Genomic DNA, 27,587 nt, shown 5'->3' on the forward strand with positions numbered 1-27,587 from the left:
CCGGAACATATCCCAGTCCACGTGATCTAAGCAATCTTGAAGTGTGAAATCCGATTGGTCAGACCAGCATTCGATAGACCTGAGCACGGGTGTTTCCTGTTTTAGTTTCTGCCTATAGGATGGGAGCAACATGGAGTCATGGTCAGATTTGCCGAAGGGAGGGCGGGGGAGGGCTTTGTATGCATCGCGGAAGTTAGAGTAGCAGTTGTCTCATGTAACCATACCAAACATAAAATATCTAACTAATTTGAGTGTCCCAGATTTGTTTACTATGTTAGTATAGTCCAGTCTAGTCTAAGACAAAGCTGATATTTTAAACAACTTCCATTACATGACAGTTGGTGGTATGCATTTCAACTTCACTTTCTCACTGTTGGGGAGAACTATAAACAGCTGACATGGGCCCATAAATCAAAATAACAGCTTGCTCCTGTGACAGAAGCACAGGTAGTCTTTCTGTACTGTAAGTGTCCATTCTCTGAGGAGAGAGTGATGAGGGAGGCCTAAATCTAAGGCAAGATCTTCTAAGCCTGGTAAACTTGGTTACTATGACGCTAAATGAAACAGGAGTGACACTTACATAACGGATCGGTTTTAACAAATACCTTTTTTAAAATATTTTATTTTATTTGATAAACAATACAAAATATACACATACAAACGACGACATACAAAAATCCACAACTTCACCCCTGCCCAGACCCACTAGCACACACCCCCATCTCCAGCACCCGCATCCCTTTCCGCACCATGGCCTCAAACTGCACCATTTTCATTCTCTCCGTCACCCATGCACTATCACTATTTTTAAATAATAAAGCAGTTTACCTTTCCACTGCGTTAACAAATACCTTATATTTCTTATCAAGATCATAATTTCAGAAGAGTCGTACAGTACATGAAATGTGGACATCCTGAGAGTGAGCTAACTACTACAACACAAGAGGTGTCACTTGACAATAGACATCCCTTTACAACCGCATTAAATTATATAGTTCCCGACACTGTACAGTTCATACACCCGTTTCATCATTCTAACCTGCAGGTGTGTGAGGTCCATAGAACTCTTATTTGCCTTGATATCAATCATGATCCTATTGGTGTTTTGTAACCATTTCATGCAATATGCCAAATGTACCAAGCGTATCCATAAGACGTAATCTGTATCGAGAGGCATTACCGACAATTGGGGAGCAAAAGAGGTATACCCAAAGTTCTCACATTAACAATGGTCATAAACCAGCACAACTACTGTAACATGATACAACTCTACTGAAGCTTGATTCCCTTTCAGGCTCTAACATTAAAACATCCTGAAAGGATCGTCTAAAAAGTCTGCTCACAAATAACACAACAGGAACTTCTTCCAAATGTTTTAAAACCACTGAGACCTCTGACAACAAAATATATTAGTATAAATACCAATGAGACAATCTCTGTGTTCATAATTTACCAACAGTCTCAGAATGAGTTCAATCTTAAGCCTGAAAAGGCCTTCGTCAAAGACAGAGAGTACAGATACTGTGTTCAGGAAGAGAGATGGGCTCTGTCACTAAGAACCTACACCTCAGTACTGACAGACTGTCTAGATATTTTATCACAGTCCAAAACAGCCCGGATCTAATTTACATTCAATCCCTTATCTTAATAAACTACTTCATTGTTACTGGACTGGGCAGAACCTTTTCCATGTCCATTTCCATTTCCAAAAGGCAAAGGTATTTAGAGCACAAACACAAGTGCTCTGAAAGCTTTACCTGTAATATAACGTTTCACTCATATTTCTATACAAACAGACTGGTTAAGTTAATTGCTAAAAACATTTGAAGCGGAGAGCTTACTGGTATACCAATAGCATGTCTGAGCATATCCAAATGTACACACCCTACTGACCACAAAACAAGATAAATGACAGTTTCACCATTGTGGTTTGTAGATCAGAGTTCACTCCAGTCCAAACCCTTCTGCGTTTGAAATGGCAATAGTTAACTTCTGCTTCAGTTCTTTTTTATTTTTGTATGTTGGCAGGCAGATCTGGTTGAAACATGTGTGAGATATAGGCAACCTGGAGAGGAAGAAAAGGTAAATGATGAATTCACGTTTGTTCAAAGTTGCTGTTCGATATAAATCAAATGTGACAATAGCAACTGATTAAAGGTGGTCTGCTTTTAGTACTTTTCAAAATGTTTACAATTAATAAGAAAGAACACAGTGAGGACATCTGCAGTATCTCACCAGTCGGTGGATGCATCAATCTTGGAGATTTTGAAGTTGAGGTCGGCCATTCCTCCCACAGGGACACGGTCACTTCCTGTTGAGAAATGCAGCAGCTTCTTCTGGAGCTCCAGAGGGAAGGCCAGCACCACATCCCAGAATGCCCTGACCACAGAGACAGACAATTTAACTCATTAGATGCATTACCTACAGAAAGCATTTTTTTAAAATATTTTTTTCATTGAATATTTAAAAAATCCTAAATACTTGCAGTGAAGCCGCTCAACAACTACATCACATTAGACATCTAACAGATCATCCAGATCGACACACAGAAGCAACCAGGGTCAACGCCCTTCTCAAGGGCACGTCGACAGATCTCCCACAAGGTCAAAAACGGGGACCCGAACCAGCAATCCATCAAACACCGGCCCAAGCTCCCAACCACCAGGCCACCAGCCCTCCAAGATCTCCTCCCCCCACAGTTCCCCAAGAGCTGCCCCTTAACCATCTGAGACCCCACCCCCACCAGTCCCACAGTTGCAAACCGTAGTCTGGCTTTTTTATGGCGGTTTTGGAGCAGTGGCTTCTTCCTTGCTGAGCGGCCTTTCAGGTTATATCGATCTAGGACTTGTTTTACTGTGGATATAGATACTTTTGTACCTGTTTCCTCCAGCATCTTCACAAGGTCCTTTGCTGTTGTTCTGGGATTGATTTGAACTTTTCGCACCAAAGTACGTTCATCTCTAGGAGACAGAACGTGTCTCTTTCCTGAGTGGTATGACGGCTGCGTGGTCCCATGGTGTTTATACTTGCGTACTATTGTTTGTACAGATGAACGTGGTACCTTCAGGCGTTTGGAAATTGCTTCCAAGGATGAACCAGACTAGCGGAGGTCTACAATTGTTCTTCTGAGGTCTTGGCTGATTTATTTTGATTTTCCAATGATATCAAGCAAAGAGGCACTGAGTTTGAAGGTAGGAATTGAAATACATCAACAGGTACACCTCCAATTGACTCAAATGATGTCAATTAGCCTATCAGAAGCTTCTAAAGCCATGACATCATTTTCTGGAATTTTCCAAGCTGTTTAAAGGCACAGTCAACTTAGTGTATGTAAACTTCTGACCCACTGGAATTGTGATACAATTAATTAAAAGTGAAATAATCTGTCTGTAAACAATTGTTGGAAAAATTACTTGTGTCATCCACAAAGTAGATGTCCTAACCGACTTGCCAAAACTATAGTTTGTTAACAAGAAATGTGTGGAGTGGTTGAAAATTGAGTTTTAATGACTCCAACCTAAGTGTATGTAAACTTCCGACTTCAACTGTATATATATATATATACTTAATAAAAATATAAATGCAACATGTGAAGTGTTAGCATCATGTTTCATGAGCTTAAAAAAAGATCCCAGAAATGTTCCATACTCACAAAAAGCTTATTTCTAATTTTGTGCACAAATTTGTTTAAATCCCTGTTAGTGAGTATTTCTCCTTTGCAATGACAATCCATCCACCTGGCAGGTGTGGTATATCAGTAAGCTGATTAACCTGTTAGGGCTAGGGGGCAGTATTTACACGGCCGGATAAAAAAAGTACCCGGTTTAATCTGGTTATTACTACTGCCCAGAAACTAGAATATGCATATAATTATTGGCTTTGGATAGAAAACACCCTAAAGTTTCTAAAACTGTTTGAATGGTGTCTGTGAGTATAACAGAACTCATATGGCAGGCAAAAACCTGAGAAGATTCCTTACAGGAAGTGGCCTGTCTGACAAGTTCTTGTTCTTCTTGATTCTCTTTATTGAAAACTGAGGATCTTTGCTGTAACGTGACACTTCCTACGGCTCCCATAGGCTCTCAGAACCCGGGAAAAAGCTGAATGATGTAATTCCAGCCCCTGGCTGAAAAACATTAGCGCCTTTGGTAAGTGGTCTATCAGAGGCCAATCAGACTGAGGCGCGTGCACGAGGCGACCCCATGTTTTTATTTTCTCTCTCTTTGTACTAAAACACAGATTCCCGGTCGGAATATTATCGCTTTTTTACGAGAAAAATGGCATAAAAATTGATTTTAAACAGCGGTTGACATGCTTCGAAGTACGGTAATGGAATATTTAGAATTTTTTTGTCACGAAACGCGTCGTGCGCGTCACCCTTCTTTACACTTCGGATAGTGTCTTGAACGCATGAACATAACGCCGCTATTTGGATATAACTATGGATTATTTTGAACCAAACCAACATTTGTTATTGAAGTAGAAGTCCTGGGAGTGCATTCTGACGAAGAACAGCAAAGGTAATAAAATTTTTCTTATAGTAAATCTGACTTTGGTGAGTGCTAAACTTGGTGGGTGTCTAAATAGCTAGCCCTGTGATGCCGGGCTATCTACTTAGAATATTGCAAAATGTGCTTTCACCGAAAAGCTATTTTAAAATCGGACATATCGAGTGCATTGAGGAGTTCTGTATCTATAATTCTTCAAATAATTGTTATGTTTTTTGTGAACGTTTATCGTGAGTAATTTAGTAAATTCACCGGAAGTTTGCGGGGGGTATGCTAGTTCTGAACGTCACATGCTAATGTAAAAAGCTGTTTTTTGATACAAATATGAACTTGATTGAACAAAACATGCATGTATTGTATAACATAATGTCCTAAGATTGTCATCTGATGAAGATCAAAGGTTAGTGCTGCATTTAGCTGTGGTTTGGGTTTATGTGACATTATATGCTAGCTTGAAAAATGGGTGTCTGATTATTTCTGGCTGGGTACTCTGCTGACATAATCTAATGTTTTGCTTTCGTTGTAAAGCCTTTTTGAAATCGGACAGTGTGGTTAGATTAACGAGAGTCTTGTCTTTAAAATGGTGTAAAATAGTCATATGTTTGAGAAATTGAAGTAATAGCATTTCTAAGGTATTTGAATAACGCGCCACGGGATTCCACTGGCTGTTTACGTAGGTGGGACGAAATCGTCCCACTGGCCCTAGAGAAGTTAAACAGCATAATCATTACACAGGTGCACCTTGTGCTGGGGACAATAAAAGGGCACTCTAAAATGTACAGTTTTGTCAGACAAACAATGCCCAGGTGTCTCAAGTTTTGAGTGAGCGTACAATTGGCATGCTGACTGCAGGACTGTCCACCAGAACTGTTGCCAGAAAATAATAAATAATACATTCTATACCATAAGCCACCTCTAATGTCTTTTTAGAGAACTTGGCAGTATGTCTAACTGGCCTCACAACCGCAGACCACGTGTTACCATGCCAGCCAAGGGCTTCCACATCCGTCTTTTTCACCTGCGGGATCGTCTGAGACCAGCCACCCAGACAGCTGATGAAACTGAGGAGTATTTCTGTCTGTAATAAAGGTCTTTTGTGTGGAAAAATTCATTCTGATTGGCTGGGCCTGGTTCCCAGTGGGTGGGCCTGGCTCCCAAGTGGGTGGGCCTATGCCCTCCCAGACCCACCCATGGCTGCGCCCCTGCCCAGTCGTGTCAAATCCTAATTTATTTATTTTTATTGAACAATTTCCTCATATAACTCAGTAAAATCGTTGACATTGTTGCATGTTGCGTTTATATTTTTGTTCAGTATACGGATTCTTGGTCACCTTCCTGACCAAGGCCCTTCTCCCCCGATTGCTCAGTTTGGCCAAGTGGCCAGCTCTCAAAAGAGTCTTGGTGGTTGCAAACTTCTTCCATTGAAGAATGATGCAGGCCACTGCGTTCTTGGGGACCTTCAATGTTGCAGACATATTTTAGTACCCTTCCCAGATCTGTGCCTCGACACAGTCCTGTCTCGGAGGTCTACGGACAATTCCTTTCAACCTCATTGCTTGGTTTTTGCTCTGACATGCACTGTCAACTGTGGGACCTTATATAGACAGGTGTTTCCCTTTCCAAATCATGTCCAATCAATTGAATTTACCATACGTGGACTCCAATCAAGTTGTAGAAACATGATCAATGGAAACAGGATGCACCTGAGCTCAATTTCGAGTCTCATAGCAAAGAATCTGAATACCTACGTAAATAAGGTATTTATGTTATTAATTTTGAATACATTTTCAAAAATGTCTAAGAACCTGTCTTCGCTTTGTCATTATGGGGTATTGTGTATAGATTGATGAGAAAAAATAAATATTGAATCAATTTTAGAATAAGGTTTAACGTAATAAATGTGGAAAAAGTCAAGGGGTCTGAATACTTTCCGAATGCAGTGTATACCCTATATATACACAAAAGTATGTGAACACCCCTTCAAATAAGTGGATTCGGCTATTTCAGAAACACCCGTTGCTGACAGGTGTATAAAATCGAGTACACAGCCACGCAATCTCCATAAAAAAACAGTAGAAAGGCTTTACAGAAGAGCTCAGTGACTTTCAACATGGCACCGTCATAGGATGCCTCCTTTCCAACAAGTCAGTTTGTCAAATTTCTGCACTACTAGAGCTGCCCCGGTCAACTGTAAGTGCTGTTATTGTGAAGTGGAAACGGCTAGGAGCAACAACGGCTCAGCCACAAAGTGATAGACCACACAAGGTCACAGAACGGGACCGCCGAGTGCTGAAGGGCGTAGCGCGTAAAAATAGTCTGTCCTCAGTTGCAACACTCACTAGCGAGTTACAAACTGCCTCTGGAAGCAACGTCAGCACAATAACTGTTCGTCAGGAGCTTCATAAAATGGGTTTCCATGGCCGAGCAACCACACACAAGCCTAAGGTCACCATGCGCAATGCCAAGCGTTAGCTGGAGTGGTGTAAAGCTCACCGCCATTGGACTCTGGAGCAGTAGAAACACATTTTCTGGAGTGATGAATCATGCTTCACCATCTGGCAGTCTGATGGACGAATCTGGGTTTGTCGGTTGCCAGGAAAACGCTACCTGCCCGAATGCATAGTGCCAAGTGTAAAGTTCGGTGGAGGAGCAAAAATGGTCTGGGGCTATTTTTCATGGTTTGTGCTAGGCCCCTTAGTTCCAGAGAAGGGAAATCTTAACGCTACAGCATACAATGACATTCTAGACGATTCTGTGCCTCCAACTTTGTGCCAACAATTTGAGGAAGGCCCTTTCCTGTTTCAGCATGACAATGCCCCCATGCACAAAGCGAGGTCCATACAGAAATGGTTTGTCCAGATCGACGTGTAAGAACTTGACTGGCCTGCACAGAGCCCTGACCTCAACCCCATTGAACATCTTTAGGATGAATTGGAACGCCGACTGCGAGCTAGGCCTAATCGCCCAACATCCGTGCCCGACCTCACTAATGCTCTTGTGGCTGAATGGAAGGCCTAGCTCGCGGTCGGCGCTACAATTCATCCCAAAGGTGTTCGATGGGGTTGAGGTCAGTGCTCATCCCTGCGTAAAATTCACCATCTGGGATATTTCCTACTGTTCAATGGTCATTTAGAAACTCAGGATAATGGCTTTAATATCAAACCTTTTTACAAAATGAATGATATGATGATGGGTTTACAGTACCTGATGGTGGGGTCAGTCTTGCTGTAGCCCTCGTACTGGGCTGCCTTCTGCAGAGAGCTCATGTCCAGGTTGGGACTGCCACACACCAGGATCTCCACCTCCTCTGGCCTCAGCAACTAAAACAAGAGGGACAAGACATGGAATCAATATCATGGTAGTCTGACAAGTAAAACTACAGGATATGAAAATACAGGACACCTGGGATTCCAGTGAAACTACAGGATTTCACAAGCCAACCAATCACTAATCACTACCATCCTACTAGGCACAGACATCAATTCAATGTCTATTTCACATTGGTTCAACATAATTTAATTGAAATGACGTGGAAACAACGTTGATTCAACTAGTATGTGCCCAATGGGATGGAATTTTGTCCATTAAAGAGCAACTTCTCATTTAGAAAACAGCCTACGTGGCAACAATATGTGTCAGAAATATTTATTCTACTGTCAAAATTGACTACAAAGTGGAAGTAGGATCATTTTGGTCAGTCACTCTAATCAAAAACTGAGTTTTGTAACACTTGTATTCATTACTGCATCCTAGCGTAAATTTGAGTTTGTTTCAATCCTACCCACATAACCACAGCTGGCAGCACACAAGTAATCACCAATTCGGACTACAGCTGCACGCAACCCGATTGTAATGCTTGTGGTAAATTTGGGTTGACTTTGGATATCCCGGTAGGGCTGGTTTGCGACTATCTGTAAAATTACACAATTAACATTGGACAATACGTAAAAATTCCAATAGCTCCAAATTTCAATGACTTAAAAACCTCAAACCAATTATACATTGTAGAAATTCAAATACAAATATTGAAAGCATTTCATGAGAAAACTAAAAGGTGTGCAACATGAAAATATTGTCTCATTTACATTGTGTTGACGGACCCTAACTAGCCCCAGAGCTAGGTTATCCAAAGTCAAACCGACTTTGCCACAGTCACACACCAGCCGGCTGAAGCTAATCGCTAGCATTTCTTAATGAACCCAAAAAAATCAGGAAGTGGAGTTGCCCATTAAAACTAACCTACTGCATGACACAAGACAATTAGTTACGATCATGGTAGTCTGAATCATGAATCCCTGTTCATTGCACTAGTGCTGCACAAAATGTGCACTTAAACAGAACCATCAATGACTATGGTACAGTGTCATAGTAAGGGAATGGGGTGCATGATCAGCGTGCCATATGTATGGATCATTGTGTCACACACTGCCTAAACTGTATTTATCAGATACAGTATCCAATCTGTTGCTAACTTGATACATTTGGCCTCATTTTGCAAACCCTATTTGACATAGTTGCATATTTTCTCTGTATCACTCGGTCCTTGACCACATTCACTCCCATGCACTCTTCATATCTGTGACTCCACCTTATCAAAACACACCCAGACGTCTGTGTCAGGCAGTGCACGGTCTACACAACCACCTCACAGCATCAGAGTTTCACCGTGTCCACGGAGTGCAAACAGAAATACAACCCGTTGACTAGTTAAAGCAAGACAAGCCAATGGCAAGTTCCAGCTGGGATATAGAGTTACTGAAGAATCTGGGACGGTTCAAACCTTGCCTGCCACACCCCCTCTTCCCTCACCCCACCAGGCAGCTGGTGAGTTTTAACTGTCAAAGCAGAGTTGCATAACCAATGAGAGCGTAGACAACTGTTGCGCAACTGTCACAATGAGCTGGTTTGAAAGACGATTGCTTTTGCTGGCGTGGGGCTATGTGGGGGGGCTATAGCTGACTTTTCCTACATGTACATTACATGCTTCTATCCCACTGTCACACTATCATTGACCAGCATGAACATACATGTATAGTACGAGCCTGCTTATAGGCGCATGCACTGCCTTGGAAAGCAAAGAGGGAAAATCTCCTGATTTGCAAGAACTGAGTGGACTAATACAAATGTAGGATATTAATTTGACCCAGTTTGCTGCAGCAGGGAAATAATCCAGTAGCAACAGGAAATGTGAATTATTATACGGATTATAATTTATGGATATTTTTGTAGGGGTTGATCCTGTTGAAAATGATATTGCTGGTACATGCATACTACATTTCTATTTTTGTGTTTCTTTTCTATCTACAGTATCCAAAAAGGATGAATCAGCATGCTACATTTGCTGCAAAGGGAAAAGCAGTTAGGCTAATTAATGTTTGACTGTGGTTTGTGGTGGGGTCGGTTAGGTTGTGGCGTACAGTAAATACCAACTCTGGCATTCACTGACACGTACACCAAACAGATAATTGAACAGTCAAATATTTGTTTTTGCTGGTACAGCAGAATCCTTGCCCAGACAGATCCCTGAGCTCACTGCTGTCAGCTTATCTGACAGTTCACTACACACAGTTAATTGCAGTACCCCAGTCTATTTCAATCTTGTCAACTTTAATTGATTGATTACTTGGTGTTGTCCAGGGGTTCTCAAATACTATTGGAAAGGGTCAGTTCACACACATTTCCTAGGCGGCAAAGGTCCAGATGTACATTGCCATTTATCAGTGTATTAATAAACCCCTACCCCAACTCAGGCACTGTCCACGACAAACACACACCTCTTGTTGGTGGAGAGAAATGTTGCAGTTTTAAAGCAAATTTTCTGCAATTCTACACATTTTACCATAGGGTGGAAAGAAAATGTTTGTTTTAAAACTTATTTCCTGCAATTCTTAACATTTTTGCATGTCTTAATTGTGCATATGTCACCTTCGTTCCATATTGACGCTGTTCTGGGTCCAGATATGGACCATGGTTTGCCTATTAAGGATGGTTGAGGTAGTACAGGTAACTGCCAAAATAATGGAAACACTTCAGTAAATGAGTGAAACAAAAGCAGTGCAGTTTGGTTGGGTCGTGTTTCGGAGGACGCATGGCTCTCGACCATCGCCTCTCCCGAGTCCGTACGGGATTTTCAGCGATGAGACAAGAGTGTAACTACTAATTGGATACCACAAAATTGGGGAGAAAAAGGGGTAAAAAAACCCATATAAACCAGGCAAAAAAAGAGACGTCCTCTCATTTATTTTCAGCAAACTTAACATTTGTAAATATTTGTATGAACATAACAAGATTCAACAACTGAGGCATAAACTGAACAAGTTCCACAGACATGTGACTAACAGAAATTGAATAATGTGTCCCTGAACAAAGCGGGGGTTAAAATCAAAAATAACAGTCAGTAACTGGTGTGGCCACCAGCTGCATTAAGTACTGCAGTGCATCTCCTCCTCATGGACTGCACCAGATTTGCCAGTTCTTGCTGTGAGATTTTACCCCACTCTTCCACCAAGGCACATGCAAAGTTTCCGGACATTTATGGGGGAAATGGCCCTAGTCCTCACCCTACGATCCAACAGGTCCCAGACGTGCTCAATGAGATTGAGATCCGGGCTCTTCGCTGGCCATGGCAGAACACTGACATTCTTGTCTTGCAGGAAATCACACACAGAATGAGCAGTATGGCTGGTGGCATTGTCATGCTGGAGGGTCATGACAAGATGAGCCTGCAGGAAGGGTACGGCATGAGGGAAGATGTCTTCCCTGTAACGCACAGCATTGAGATTGCCTGCAATGACAACAAGCTCAGTCCGATGATGCTGTGACACACCGCCCCAGACCATGACGGACCCTCCACCTCCAAATCGATCCCGCTCCAGAGTACAGGCCTCGGTGTAACGCTCATTCCTTCGACGATAAACACGAATCCGACCACGAATCACCCCTGGTGAGACAAAACCGCGACTCGTCAGTGAAGAGCACTTTTTGCCAGTCTAGCGATGGTGGGTTTGTGCCCACAGATCGACGTTGTTGCTGGTGATTTCTGGTGAGGACCTGCCTTACAACAGGCCTACAAGCCCTCAGTCCAACTTCTCTCAGCCTATTGCGGACTGCCTGAGCACTGATGGAGGGATTGTGCCTTCCTGGTGTAACTCGGGCAGTTGTTGTTGCCATCCTATACCTGTCCCGCAGGTGTGATGTTCGGATGTACCGATCCTGTTGTTGTTACACGTGGTCTGCCACTGCGAGGACGATCAGCTGTCCGTCATGTCTCCCTATAGCGCTGTCTTGGGCGTCTCACAGTACGGACATTGCAATTTATTTCCCTGGCCACATCTGCAGTCCTCATGCCTCCTTGCAGCATGCCTAAGGCACGTTCAAGCAGATGAGCAGGGACCCTCGGCATTTTTATTTAGGTGTTTTTCAGAGTCAGTAGAAAGGCCTCTTTAGCGTCCTAAGTTTTCATAACTGTGACCTTAATTGCCTACTGTCTGTAAACTGTTAGTGTCTTAACGACCGTTCCAAGGGTGCATGTTCATTAATTGTTTATGGTTCATTGAACAAGCAGCATGGGAAACAGTGTTTTAACCCTTTACAATGAAGATCTGTGAAGTTATTTGGATTTTTACGAATTATTTTTGAAAGACAGGGTCCTGAAAAAGGGATGTTTATTTTTTTGCTGAGCCATATGCCATGGCCGATGTAAGCCATATGTCATGCCCGTCTCAGTCACCAGATCTCATCCCAATTGAACACTTATGGAAGATTCTGGAGGGGCACCTGAGACAGCGTTTTCCACCACCATCAACAAAAAACCAAATGATGGAATTTCTCATGGAAGAATGGTGTCTCATCCTTCCAATAGAGTTCCAAACCCTTGTAGAATTACATTTTACATTTTTACATTTTAGTCATTTAGCAGACGCTCTTATCCAGAGCGACTTACAGTAGTGAATGCATACATTTCATACATTTATTATTATTTTATTTTTTTTGTACTAATCTATTCCAAGGTGCAGTGAAGCTTTTCTGGCTCGTGGTGGCCCAATGCCCTATTAAGACACCTTATGGTGGTGTTTCCTTTATTTTGGCAGTTACCTGTATTTCACTCCTTGTTAGTTACACAGTACGCTGATAGGTTTCTGTCAGCAGATCAGTGAGGATACTCACAGGGCTCACAGAGCCTAGCAACAGTTAAATAACTATTGGGAAACCAACTGACAACGACCAGAGTGATCCAGATCCTCTCATGTTAAACCATGCAAATCTAACCCTAAAGCTGGGCTGGTTCTGCATGAATACAGCAGATTTGTGGTCTGTCTGATTGATATTCATGGTGGACGTCAACCCTGCCACTGTGGTTCCCTACGTACTCTTTAAATAGGCCACTCATACGAGCCTCCCCCTTTTGGCCCAATGAGCCCTGGTCACTAAGTGGAGACAGAGCACACACACACACACACACAAAACACCCCCGTTAGGAGGCCTGTGCCAAGAGAGGGGGTGGGGAGCCTCTGTGAACAGGCAGCGAGGAACAGTAGACTCACTCACACACATGCACGCACTCACAGTTGAGCTTCCAATCCTGCACTCCTCGTTGCCTCTCCGGGCCTCATGATCACGATGCTGCCTAATCAGAAAGCGTTCTATAGGAGTTGACTAAACTATTGACTTCTGACACTTCAAACAGGACCAGCTGGCACTGAAATGATGTCCTCTGAATTCTCTGTGATAGTGATATACTTTATCCAAAAACCTATAATGACAGTTGGAATTCATAACGTTTTTCTACAGTTGGTCACACCAATTAGAATTAATTTATTCCCTTTGATAGTAAAAGTCTTGATATTCTTACCAACAAAGCGTCGGAGGCACACACACTGTGGAAGCCATAGAAGAAGGCAGCAAACTGCCTGTAAATGGACTTATTCAGCAGGAAATCTACGTACAGCTGGACATACTCTGCAAAGACAAGAATAATCAAACAATCATTCAACTATGAGAGAACAAACAAATGCCACATAGTCTGAAAGGCACTGTTAGATATCACATGCTACTGCAGGACAGTTGTCTTTCCTCTGGTCTTTGGCAGTCTGTCTACTCCTCACTTACCCTTCCTGTTCTGGTTGGTAACAGGAATCTTATCTCCTCCTGGTTTCAGATTGTAGGACTTGATCACACCTAGTTCTTCCTGCGACACCTAAAATGATCATCACATTAGTGGAGTGCTTCCCTTGTGCTGTAACAGTATTGATTATTGTGAAGTCAAAGACATTATGTTTCACAGGTGTTATTGTGAACAAGAATGAATGTGTTTTCCCAACCTGAAAGGTTGTGCAGAAGTCCTCCTCCACGTTGCCTTCATAGCTGAGAAGTTCTGCCAGCCCATGAGCAAGATCCTGAAACACAAGACTAAATCTATAAGCAATGCTTTTTATATACAGCACCAGTCAAAAGTTTGGACAAACCTACTCATTCCAGGGTTTTCTTTATTTTTACTATTTTCTACATTGTAGAATAATATTGAAGACATCAAAACTATGAAATAACACATATGGAATCATGTAGTAACCAAAAAAAGTATTGTTAAAAGTTAATTTGTGGATTTTTTTGGAGCCAATCAGTTGTGTTGTGACAAGGTAGGGTTGGTATACAGAAGATAGCCCTATTTGGTAAAAGACCAAGTCCATATTATGGCAAGAACAGCTCAAATAAGCAAAGAGAAATGACAGTCCATCTACTTTAAGACATGAAGGTCAGTCAATCCGGAATATTTCAAGAGCTTTGAACGTTTCTTCAAGTGCAGTCGCAAAAACCATCAAGTGCTATGATGAAACTGGCTCGCATGAGGTACACCACAGGAAAGGAAGACCCAGAGTTATCTCTGCTGCAGAGGATAAGTTCATTAGTTATCAGCCTCAGAAATTGCAGCCCAAATAAATGCTTCACAGAGTTCACGTAACAGACACATCTCAACATCAACTGTTCAAAGGGGACTGCGTGAATCAGGTCTTCATGGTCGAATTGTTGCAAATAAACCACTACTAAAGGACTGCAATAAAAAGAAGAGACTTGCTTGGGCCAAGAAACACAAGCAATAGACATTAGGTCGGTAGAAATCTGAGACCAAATGAGACGCAGAGTAGGTGTTTCCCACTCTGAGGAATGGAATAGGAGGTGTTATGGTGTGGGGGTGCTTTGCTGGTGACACTGTCTGTGATTTATTTAGAATACAAGGCACACTTAACCAACATGACTACCACAGCATTCTGCAGCAATACGCCATCCCATCTGGTTTGTGCTTAGTGGGACTATAATTTGTTTTTCAACAGGACAATTACACAATACACCTCCAGGCTGTGTAAGGGCTATTTGACCAAGAAGGACAGTGATGGAGTGCTGCATCAGATGACCTGGCCCCCACAATCACCCGACCTCAATCCAATTGAGATCGTTTGGAATGAGTTTGACCGCAGAGTGAAGGAAAAGCAGCCAACAAGATGTCAGCATATGTGGGAACTCCTTCAAGACTGTTGGAAAAGCATTCCAGATGAAGCTGGTTGAAAAAATGCCATGAGTGTGCAAAGCTGTCTTCAAGGCAACGGGTGGCTATTTTGAAGAATCTAAAATCTATTTTGATTTGTTTAACACTTCTTTGGTTACTACATGATTCCATATGTGTTATTTCATAGTTTTGATGTCGTCACTATTATTCTACAATGTAAAAAATAGTACAAATAAAGAAAAACCCTTGAATGAGTAGGTTTGTCCAAACTTTTGACTGGTACTGTAGATTGCAACCAGTCTTTATGAAGTATATGTCTCCTTTAAATCTGTGAAGGACTAATAGAAAAAAACCTAAGAGGAAAACAAATTGCCATTTGAAAGTTGCCACGGTGGGAACGTCTGCCCTATGCAGCACAGTACACTATGTTCATAGAACGTTTCATGGAGGAAAATCTGACTTCATTTTATTATTGATATCTAATGACTGAATTTCCTTTACTGAATTACTGTAATGGCATTGTAAGACAAAACAACAAGAAAATCATGTAAAGCCTTTCCCACTACACAATCTATAAAACGTATTGAGGAAACAAAATAACCATTGTATGCTGTATGTATTTTACATGACATCACTGCGATTATGCTTTTCCAATCCACACCTCATAAAATGAAGTACATTTTACAATGCAAAATCATTTGAAGAACAATTGCATGTGTTTGACGTCAGTGCTGGGCACTATTAGCATGTCTTTTTAAAGAACTTGCAGTAGTTTTTTCCCTGTCCTCCACCAATTTAGGAAAAAGTATTCAACAGGGAGCAAATAAACGCCCAGAGGCCGTTATGTAAGCAAAGAGAAGGCCAGCTGCCCAGTAAAAAAACAACATCTGGCCTCAGCAAGGCTGACTCGACAAAACGCAGCGCAATGAGATGCATACTGCATAAAAAGCTATACAATTACACCAAAAGCAGGTAAATACTAGTCTTAGTGACAGTAATGCATTGTATGTGCATACAACATTTTTATATGATTACTATAGATTTGGTTTGTTCTTTTGAGTTTGTGGAGTTCAAACATGCAAGCGGTGATGCGCAAAAGTTGGGCTTGACAGCCCTCTGCTGGTGAATATTGGAAAATGTCAAGGCTTCAATCACTGACTAGCGAATGAAAAATCAACATATTATGAGGAACTACAGGATTATATAAGGAAATATTATAACAACAAAGCATAACTTTGATGGCAATTGCAGAATATTAATTTGGGAGTTCATCAAAAAATCTAAAGAGAAGCATGTCATGCCACGTGAACTGTATCTCTCCTCTCCATCTCTCCTCCTAGACAGCTAACAAACTACAGCTAGCCTGGCATCCTTGAATCTTCCTGTTCAATAAAAAAAAGCTGCCATCACCAGGAGATCTTAATCAGCAGTGTTGGGCTCCTGTGTGTGACATCTATGGCAGCTTTTACCGGGGTGTGAGGTGATGATGGTTGTATCGGCACCTCTGAGACCTGGCTGCAGCTCAGTCTCATCTCACCTTGGCTGCAGCCATACTGTTATAACAAGACTGGTGGCAGGGTGAGACTCTGGGACTGTATGGAATGTGAGCCTGGTTGATTATTTCACACGCCTGTGATGCACGAGCATTTCCTTAGACCCCTTGACTCACATCATTACAAATACATTATTTATGCATATTGCATGTATTCCTGTACATTTAGCTATAAGTAGGAACAATGCCATATTGCAGTTAATTCTAACACAGTCTTTTTAACTAACACAGTCTATATAACATCTTAGTCTAGCAACCATACATCCCCCACTAGGCACAGACATCAATTCAACGTCTATTCCATGTTGGTTTAACGTCACTTCATTGAAACGACGTAGAAACAACATTGATTCAACCAGTGTTTGCCCAGTGGGCCATATTCATAAACAGGTCAACACTAAACCAGAGACAATGTAAACCTTTCTAAAACAGGGCAGTACTCTCATAAGCATCACATCCACTCTTTTGATTCTGTACATTATTATTATTGAAAAGCAGAGTACTTTGCAAGTAAACAAATGTTACTTTCCCATGGTTTATTACCACTGCAAACAATATTATTGTACTTGTGATCCTTACGAGAAGAGTGCAGTGTAATGGGAAAGAATGCCAGTGAGAGAGGGTAACTAAGAGAGCTGAGTCACAGCTTGTGTCGTGTACATACAGGCATGACCTGCTGCAGGTCGTCCAGGATGAGGGTCGCCATGCCAACGGGGGTATCGGGGTCACACGGCACCACGGGCGGGGTCAGAAGCTTCTTGTAGACACAGGGAGGGAAGCGGATGTCCAGGGTGATGCTGTTGTACACGGCCAAGCCCATGAGCTGCCACACATACAGTTAAATGTGTAACATAGTACAGATCCTTTACAATAGAAAGCAAGTATCTTCAACACCCAAATAACTCACGGTTATAATCATATAAACCACTAGAACAGATTAAAATGTGGCTGGTTATATTCATTTAATGTAGCACAGCATTCAGATGAAAACCTTTTCACTTCACTGCTAAAGTATTCTGCTTCTGAGCTCTTCATACTTCATAACAATGACAGCATTTTATACCAGCTTCACAGACCCTGCAGCATGTGCTAATGATCCCAATCATTACTTGATTATCACTGCATTTTGACATGTACTTTATATTGGCTTGTAGCAGATCTGAACAGGGAATATAAACAGCAGGTGTATTATGCATTTAGAATGAAATTGTAGGGAGCCTGAACTCCTAAAGTGCTACCAGCTGCTTCTGGCAGATCTCACTCCACGTGTCGTCCATATGGAACTTCTGTGGGAGAGGTTGAGCAGCAGAGCTCATCTCTCTACGAGCTCCCTGGCTTGCTAAATAGAGTTTGGAAAAATGCTTAAAGTTATATTGGCGCAGGCTTGGGGAAAATTCCATGAGAACTGACAGGCGGAGGATGAAACGCAGTCCGCTCCAGACCAGACTTGCAGCTCACAAAATAAGACACAACAAAACCTTCTGTTTCTATTACATCTCTCTCTTTCTCTCTTGCACCGTTGTGACATGGAATTTTTTGTCACCCTGCCCTCCCTGTTGTGTTCGCTACAGATAGAGACACATAGCCACTTCAGTGTCTGTCAGTGTGCTGCAATTCTAACCGAGTGGCAGACAGACTGGTGAGGTGGAAGGGGTGCGAGTGTATGTGGGTGGACTGACTCAGCCTGTTTTTTTTCTATATTTTTGCAAATGTATTAAAAACTGAAATATCACATTTACATAGTATTTAAAACCTTTACACAGTACTTTGTTGAAGCACCTTTGGCAGCGAATACAGCCTTCGAGTCTTCTTGTGTATGATGCTACAAGCTTGGCACAACTGTATTTGGGGAGTTTCTACCATTCTTCTCTACAGATCCTTTCAAGCTCTGTCAGGCTGGATGGGGAGCGTCGCTGCACAGCTATTTTCAGGTCTCTCCAGAGATGTTCGATCGGGTTCAAGTCCGGGCTCTGGCTGGGCCACTCAAGGACATTCAGAGACTTGTTCCGAAGCAACTCATGAGTTGTCTTGACTGTGTGCTTAGGGTCGTTGTCCTGTTGGAAGGTGAACCGTCGCCCCAGTCTGAGCTCCTGAGAGCACTGGAGCATGCGTTCATCAAGGGCCTCTCTGTACTTTGCTCCATTCATCTTTCCCTCGATCCTGACTAGTCTCCCAGTCCCTGCCGCTGAAAAACATCCCCACAGCATGATGCTACCACCACCATGCTTCACCGTAGGGATGGTGACAGGTTTCCTCCAAACGTGACGCTTGGCTTTCAGGCCCAAGAGTTCAATCTTGGTTTCATCAGACCTGAGAATCTTGTTTCTCATGGTCTGAGAGTCATTTAGGTGGATTTTGGCACTCCAAGCGGGCTGTAGGCTCCAAGTGGGCTGTCATGTGCCTTTTATTGAGGAGTGGCTTCCATCTGGCCACTCTACCATAAAGGCCTGATTGGAGGAGTGCTGCAGAGATGGTTGTCCTTCTGGAAGGTTCTCCCATCTCCACAGAGGAACTTTAGAGCTCTGTCAGAGTGACCATCGGGCTCTTGGTCACCTCCCTGACCAAGGCCCTTCTCCCTCGATTGCTCAGTTTCCTCAGTTTCGCAGGGCAGCCAACTCTAGGAAGAGACTTTGTGGTTACAAACGTCTTCCATTTAAGAATGATGGAGGCCACTGCATTCTTGGGGACCTTCAATGCTGCGGAAATGTTTTGGTACCCTTCCCCAGATCTGTGCCTCAACACAACCCTGTCTCGGAGCTCTACGGATAATTCCTTCGACCTCATGGCTTGGTTTTTGCTCTGACATGCACTTTCAACTGTGGGACCTTATATAGACAGGTGTGTGTCTTTCCAAATCATGTCCAATCAATTGTGGACTCAAATTAAGTTTTAGGGATGATCAATGGAAACAGGATGCACCTGAGCTGAACTTCCAGTCTCATAGCAAAGGGTCTGAACAGTTATATAAACAAGGTATTTCTGGTTTTTATTTTTAATACATTTGTAAAAAATATCTAAAAACCTGTTTTTGCTTTGTCATTATGGGTTATTGTATGTAGATTAACGAAGACATGTTTTTATTTAATCTATTTTAGAATAAGGCTGTAACGTAACAAAATGTGGAAAAAGGGATAGGGTCTGAATACTTTCCGAATGCACTGTAACTACCCACTGGGAACAAACTGGTTAAATTAACGTTGTTTCATTGTCATTTGTCAACGTATTGTGATGTGGAATCTACGTGGAAAATATATTGGATTCAAAGAAAGTCATCAACGTCGTAAACTGTTGTTTTGAGGGTCAAATTTCAACCATAGGATTATGTCATCATAACCAATTTTCAACATAGACAAACCTTGTATAAAATATGTTGAATTTGTACATTTCAAACATCAGATATTCACCTCTTACTGGAGATTTGATCTATCTACATCTATTCATTTGGTCTCCCATCCAGAGTTTTAACCAAGCCCAGTGCTGCTTAGCTTTGATATTTGTCACTGACTATTACCAATGTACTGTACTATCATGACAAAAAATTGGGAGAAATCTCTACTTAATAGATTCACTGTTGCGATCGAAGTCATTCCAAAGAGTACTGTTGGTTCAACAGAGCAAATGAAATGGAACCCTACTTTATCAATCATACATCATCAATGATGCTATTTAGGCCTTTCAAATGGAATCTACAAGTTAATAATAAATATGTTGGATTCACGTCTCCATCTCAAACAAAAAATACAAGTTAACGAATATGATTAAATCAAATCAAACTGTATTTCAAGTTTGCTTTGATTTGATTTAGTCTTATTCTTTAACTTCGCTTTTTGGTTGAAATGGAGACGTGAATTCAAAATAAAAATTATTAATTTGTAGACAGACTGGAATTAAAGCCAGACTCAGTGGCACAGATGGAGCTATCCATGCAGAAGATATATCTCCTTCGAAAGTTGATATTTGGTTGAGTTGACAACCAAACACAATTCCATATCACTTTTACAATACGGTAAAAATCCTATTAACTTGGGATTCTCTGCCTCTAACCCTATTTAAGGGGGCTGAGTCACTGGCTTACTGGTGCTCTTCCATGCTGTCCCTAGGAGGGGTGCGTCACTTGAGTGGGTTGAGTCACTGACGTGATCTTCCTGTCCGGGTTGGCGCCCCCCTCGGGTTCGTGCCGTGGGGGAGAACTTCGTGGGCTATACTCAGCCTTGTCTCAGGGTAGTAAGTTGGTGGTTTGAAGATATCCCTCTAGTGGTGTGGGGGTTGTGCTTTGGAAAAGTGGGTGGGGTTATATCCTACTTGGTTGGCCCTGTCCAGGGGTATCGTCGGACGTGGCCACAGTGTCTCCCCACCCCTCCTGTCTTGGCCTCCATTATTTATGCTGCAATAGTTTATGTGTCGGGGGGCTTGGGTCAGTCTGTTATATCTGGAGTATTTCTCCTGTCTTATCCAGTGTCCTGTGTGAATTTAAGTATGCTCCCTTTAATTCTCTCTCTCTTTCTCTCTTCTCTCGGAGGACCTGAGCCCTAGGATCATGCCTCAGGACTACCTGGCCTGATGGCTCCTTGCTGTCCCCAGTCTACCTGGTCGTGCTGCTGCTCCAGTTTCAAGTGTTCTGCCTGCGGCTATGGAACCCTGACCTGTTCACCGGACGTGCTACCTTGTCCTGGACCTGCTATTTTCGACTCTCTCTCTACCCACCTGCTGTCTCTAACTGAATGATCGGCTATGAAAAGCCAACTGACATTTACTCCTGAGGTGCTGAATAATCACAACCACTGTGATTATTATTATTTGACCCTGTATAGCACTTTGTGACATTGGCTGATGTAAAAAGGGCTTTATAAAAATTTGATTGATTGATATGTTGGATTCACATCTCAATCAAAAATCAAAGTTAAAGAATAGGACCACATTTTAAATAGGAGCTAATTTTAAATACAGTTTGATTTGATTTAATCCTATTCTTTAACTTTTATTTTTGGTTGAGATGTTAAAGAATAGGATTAAGCCAGTGGCTCAGATGGAACTATCCAAGCAGTAGATACCGTACACCTCCTTTAAATTGAGTTGAGATGTCAACCAAACACAATTCAATATTACTTTTACAAGACAGTAAATAGCCTAATGTTAAGGCTATCTTACAAACTAATGTAACGGTATTTCAACCATAAAATTAGTAACACATCCATGGACACATTTTGAGGTTACTGTAACAATAAATGTATTCTTATGTAATCGTAGAAAGCATTCAGGGTCTCAGGTCTGTGGAAATCTTCACAATTGCTATAATAATCTGCACAAAATCTCAAACGGCATTGATAACTTGAAACCATGTACTTTAACGTAACCTCAACTAACTGCAATCCAGGTTATTTGGTTGTGCTATTAGATCAAGCACAGTGATAACACATTAAGTTGTTGTATTTAAATAAACTAAATATCTGACATTGTATTCCCATTTGAACTTTGGTGTGCTTTTAAATGGTTGAAAGCGCAGTGATAACACACTTAGGTGACAACTAATCCAAAAATCATATATATTTTCCATTGGAATTTGGTTGTGCTTCTAGATGGTTGAAAGCAGAGGGATAACACATTGGGAATTCAACAAACTTTTGGCTGTCTTTTGAGTGGGTGAAAATAGGGTGTAATTTCAATCTAGCTAGCTCTGGTCCAGCGTTAAGCTAACTCTCGGAAGTTCAGAGACATTCAAAGTTCCTTCATAGAAGCAGCTCTTCCGTAGGTATAATTTTGTGGGCCTAATTCAGATAATGCACGTCATAAGAAGATGCATTTCAAGCCAAGCTTCCTCCTCCACCCTCTCTCCCTGTCTCTGCACCCGCAAAATGTCAGTCTCATCTCGCGCCCTACACTTGTCTGTCCAATTCATATAAATAACTATAGCTTGCCCCCACCATAGAAAGCTGTTCTATTCGCAGTGATTGGTGAAGTAATTTAATGTTAAAAGAAAATTGATTTCAAAGGTTTTAAAAGGAACAGAAAGGAACTATATAAACGGAAACTTGTTTTGGTTCGAACCAGTTCAGAACTGTATTTTGCTGGTCGAAACAGTGGAACGGAACCAAAAACGTGCTAATGGTGCACTAATAAGGGTGCACTAATAAGGGTGCTGTTCAGAAAAAAATGATTGGAAAATAATTTTGGTTCCAACCCCTGGTTAAAATAAGTCGGACAATCATGTGGGACATGACAAAATTAGGATTTCCCTAGGAAATAATTTAATGAAAACACACTACTATTGGAATTTTTTAACATAGTTTACTTTAGTTTGAGCATAAATGTATTGGATCCAACTGTTAAATTTAGTGTTTTATCAAAACGTACACACATAATGTCAAAAGGACATAAAAGGCACTGTATTTGTGGAATGACCCGGTAACTTAACACATTAATATTCTGCATACTTTAGTTGTTCTATAAGATGACATCAGATTGCAATGTGTCAAATAGAAAAGCACTACAGTCTCTTCTGATTGGATCCACAGTTTAGAAGATAACCAAATTCTAAACAAATCCCCACAAAATTATAGTTCTAAAACTTAAAGCTATCATCTGCAAAGCAGCAATTAAAATGGGGTAGGGAGAGTGGAGAACCTCAGAGTATCTATGGTAAATATATAAAGATCCCCTTAAGAGTAACGCCAGGAGTTTTAGTCAGCTAACTATGTGACCTGATTAAAACGGCAGTTAAAAGGGTACAACATGAGGACTGGTGCTGTACGTTGAGAATCTGTTTACAGTTCACCACAGGCTACACAGTACCATAAATCACGGTATGGTACAAAAGGATACGGCTCCGACCAATCGGAACTCGGAGTAGTTGTCACACTTCCAGCTGCTGAACCAGTGACAGTGGGAATCCTTGAAGAATGTAAACATGCCTTCAGAGAGGAGACACAAATAAACTGCTTAAACACAACTCTGGCCCAAACATGACATAGAACACAGGCCTCCAGTCAAAGAAAGATAACAAATGGTCAGAATAGAGTACATGGGAATTTCCTTTTTGGACTGCTAGGTCCCAGACTGAATGGAAGTTACTGTAATTGAATGGATATCTATTATTGCAGTGCTATATGACCTAGAACATCATACATTTGAGTTTTTTTCTTCATTTATGGCTATGTCAACATTCTTAGTCTGGGTACTTGTTGAAACTTTAGGATGAGATATAGACAGCTAGGGCTAAAGGTGAAGTAACTCCCATAATCTTCTACTGTTATCTATGGAGAAAAAGATTATTGTTGCAAACAAAACAGCTGTAACATCTGTATCTCTATGGCTCAGGACAACACATATGCCTGATCTGTTTGTCCCATATCTCTCACCGTAGTCTGTATGAAAGATCTGTCGGATGAGAAGGAGAAACCACTCCTTGGTCAGACCGCCCATGTCTAAACCAGCCTCCCCCACAAACGTCACTTTCAGCTTCTTCTTCAAGTCTGCTCGGTTTCTAGCAAGCTAAAAGCAAGAGAACAAGTTAAGCTGTGGCCAACTCTCTTGAACTCATCAGACCTAGGCATGCTGCATGTCTGAACTTATACATATCTTGGACATTTCAGTTTTGAAATGCACTGCATTGAAAGCAGTGGAATAACTGCTTCAAATTAATTGGCTCTTGTGTGAACAGAAATAGCTATCAAGCTACTCTACCAGGGCTGGGCTGTCTTCTTAAGTAATGCTTGTGTGTGTCTGCGTGTACTGTGCCTAGATTTAGATGGGAGATGGTATTACCTCATCCAGTGAGTCACTGACCAGCTGCAGCCGCCTGACTTTGATGTTAAGAAACAGCAGGCTCATGTCAACTCGCTGTCTGCGAGACACTTTGTCCACTAGGCTTTGCTGCAATAAATAACAAGACGCATTCTTTATTTGCAGTTGCTCCCACAGTACAGTGAGGGAAAAAAGTATTTGATCCCCTGCTGATTTTATACATTTGCCCACTGACAAAGATATGATCAGTCTATCATTTTAATGATAGGTTTATTTGAACAGTGAGAGACAGATTAACAACAAATAAATCCAGAAAAACGCATGTCAAAAATGTTATAAAATGATTTGCATTTTAATGAGGGAAATAAATATTTGACCCCCTCTCAATCAGAAAGATTTCTGTCTCCCAGGTGTCTTTTATACAGGTAACGAGCTGAGATTAGGAGCACACTCTTAAAGGGAGTGCTCCTAACCGCAGCTTGTTACCTGTATAAAAGACACCTGTCCACAGAAGCAATCAATCAATCAGATTCCAAACTCTCCACCATGGCCAAGACCAAAGAGCTCTCCAAGGATGTCAGGGCCAAGATTGTAGACCTACAAAAGGCTAGAATGGGCTACAAGACCATCGCCAAGCAGCTTGGTGAGAAGGTGACAACAGTTGGTGTGATTATTCGCAAATGGAAGAAACACAAAAGAACTGTCAATCTCCCTCGGCCTGGGGCTCCATGCAAGATCTCACCTCGTGGCGTTGCAATCTCACCTCGTGGTGTGAAAGTGTTGTGGTCAGATGAGACCAAAATGGAGCTCTTTGGCATCAACTCAACTCGCCGTGTTTGGAGGAGGAGGAATGCTGCCTATGACCCCAAGAACACCATCCCCACCGTCAAACATGGAGGTGGAAACATTATGCTTTGGGGGTGTTTTTCTGCTCAGGGGACAGGACAACTTCACCGCATCAAAGAGACGATGGACGGGGCCATGTACCGAGGGAAGGAGAACCTCCTTCCCTCAGCCAGGGCATTGAAAATGGGTTGTGGATGGGTATTCCAGCATGACAATGACCCAAAACACACGGCCAAGGCAACAAAGGAGTAGCTCAAGAAGAAGCACATTAAAGTCCTGGAGTGGCCTAGCCAGTCTCCAGACCTTAAGCCCATAGAAAATCTGTGGAGGGAGCTGAAGGTTCGAGTTGCCAAACGTCAGCCTCGAAACCTTAATGACTTGGAGAAGATCTGCAAAGAGGAGTGGGACAAAATCCCTCCTGAGATGTGTGCAAACCTGGTGGCCAACTACAAGAAACGTCTGACCTCTGTGATTGCCAACAAGGGTTTTGCCACCAAGTGCTAAGTCATGTTTTGCAGAGGGGTCAAATACTTATTTGAACAGTCTCTTACTGTTCAAATAAACCTACCATTAAAATTATAGACTGATCATTTCTTTGTCAGTGGGCAAACATACAAAATCAGCAGGGGATCAAATAATTTTTTCCTTCACTGTACATGCTGTTAGCATTGGACCACTGCTTTGCTGTCACAGTGGGAGAGTGTATGTTTTCAGGCTGATGCAGTGAGATACACACTGTAAATATTGTATACTTATAGTTAAGGGTTATTCCTGATTTGAAGACTTGACCGGGAAATACTCTGGGTCCAACATACTTCAATTATGTAAAATAATAACAATACTAATAATAATAAACAGTACCAGTCAAAAGTGTGGACACACCTACTCAACACCTACTCATGTTTTTCTTTATTTCTATTTATTTCTATTTTCTATTTTCTTCCTTCACTCTGAGCACGGGTGACTGTGGAGGCCAGGTCATCTGATACAGCACTTCATCACTCTCCTTCTTTGTCAAATAGCCCTTACATAGCCTGGAGGTGTGTTGGGTCATTGACTTGTTGAAAACCAATGAGAGTCCTACTAATCGCAAACCAGATTGTATGGCGTATCGCTGCAGAATAATGGTTAAGTGTGCCTTGAATTCTAAATAAATCACAGACAGTGTAACCAGCAAAGCACTCCCACACATCCCACCTCCTCCTCCATGCTTCACGGTGGGAACCACACATGCGGAGATCATCCATTCACCTACTCTGCATCTCACAAGGACACGGCAGTTGGAACCAAAAATCTCAAATTTGGACTCATCAGATCAAAGGACATATTTCCACCGGTCTAATGTCCATTGCTCGGATTTCTTGGCCCAAGCAAATCTCTGCTTCTTATAGGTGTCCTTTAGTAGTGGTTTCTTTGCAGCAATTCGACCATGAAGGCCTGATTCACGCAGTCTCCTCTGAACAGTTGATGTTGAGATGTGTCTGTTACTTGAACTTTGTGAAGCATTTATTTGGGATGCAATTTCTGAGGCTGATAACTCTATTGAACTTATCCTCTGCAGCAGAGGTAACTCTGGGTCTTACTTTCCTGTGGTGGGCCTCATGAGAGCCAGTTTCATCATAGCGCTTCATGGTTTTTGCGACTGCACTTGAAGAAACTTTCAAAGTTTCAAAGTGAATTGTTCCATATTTGACTGACCTTCATTTTTTAAGTAATGATGGACTGTCGTTTCTCTTTGCTTATTTGAGCTGTTCTTGACATAATATGGACTTTTACCAAATAGGGCTATCTTCTGTATACCAACCCTACCTTGTCATAATACAATTGATTGGCTCAAACACATTAAAAAGGAAAGAAATTCCACAAATTAACTTTTAACAAGCCACACCTGTTAATTGAAATGCATTCCAGGTGACTACCTTAATGCTATTTGCCTCATGACTCTTGTGTGCATTGTTGACTATGAACTTGCTTGTTTACTCAACCGTGGGACAGTATATGTTTGTTACCAGACTCTGGACTCTGACTCCATAATTCCATAAATTAACTTTTAACAAAACACACCTGTTAATTGAAATGCATTCCAGGTGACTACCTCATGAAGCTGGTTGAGAGAATGCCAAGAGTGTGCAAAGCTGTCGTCAAGGCAAAGGGTGGCTACTTTGAAGAATCTCAAATATAAAATATATTTTAATTTAACACTTTTTTGGTTACCACATGATTCCATATGTGTTATTTCATAGTTTTGATGTCTTCACTATTATTCTACAATGTAGAAAATAATAAAAATAAAGACAAACCCTGGAATGAGTAGGTGTACAAACCTTTGACTGGTACTGTATATATATATATATATATATATATATATATATATATATATATATATATATATATATATATATATATAAGGGTTAGTCTGTGAGGCACTGTCCGTGCTATA

At 41.6% G+C, this 27,587-nt stretch overlaps 1 protein-coding gene and 1 long non-coding RNA gene across 4 annotated transcripts in view; one reads left to right on the forward strand and one right to left on the reverse strand.

Annotated features, from left to right (window-relative positions):
• Positions 1-604: 604 nt before the first annotated feature.
• hecd2 (Probable E3 ubiquitin-protein ligase HECTD2) overlaps positions 605-27,587 on the reverse strand; it is a 43,993-nt gene continuing 17,010 nt past the window's right edge. For 2 of the 3 annotated variants that reach the window (XM_014178907.3, XM_082970351.1), the window contains exons 12-21: positions 24,323-24,430; positions 23,917-24,049; positions 23,381-23,469; positions 17,226-17,384; positions 13,829-13,903; positions 13,617-13,704; positions 13,360-13,466; positions 7,713-7,828; positions 2,236-2,379; positions 605-2,065 (exon numbers count right to left, since the gene is read on the reverse strand). In XM_014178907.3, coding sequence (XP_014034382.1) covers positions 1,945-2,065; positions 2,236-2,379; positions 7,713-7,828; positions 13,360-13,466; positions 13,617-13,704; positions 13,829-13,903; positions 17,226-17,384; positions 23,381-23,469; positions 23,917-24,049; positions 24,323-24,430 — 1,140 coding nt within the window. In that variant the 3' untranslated portion in view covers positions 605-1,944. Of the gene's footprint in view, positions 2,066-2,235; positions 2,380-7,712; positions 7,829-13,359; positions 13,467-13,616; positions 13,705-13,828; positions 13,904-17,225; positions 17,385-22,832; positions 23,470-23,916; positions 24,050-24,322; positions 24,431-27,587 lie in introns of those variants that run through there. The other variant, NM_001165382.1, reaches the window with a different exon arrangement.
• LOC145865528 (uncharacterized) lies at positions 9,145-22,012 on the forward strand. The gene is made up of 2 exons (XR_014383021.1): positions 9,145-9,332; positions 21,081-22,012. It is a non-coding gene; the product is annotated as an uncharacterized LOC145865528 (long non-coding RNA).

The sequence above is a fragment of the Salmo salar genome, chromosome 28 (assembly GCF_965601325.2).
Source record: "Salmo salar chromosome 28, fSalSal1, whole genome shotgun sequence".
Lineage (NCBI taxonomy): Eukaryota > Metazoa > Chordata > Actinopteri > Salmoniformes > Salmonidae > Salmo > Salmo salar.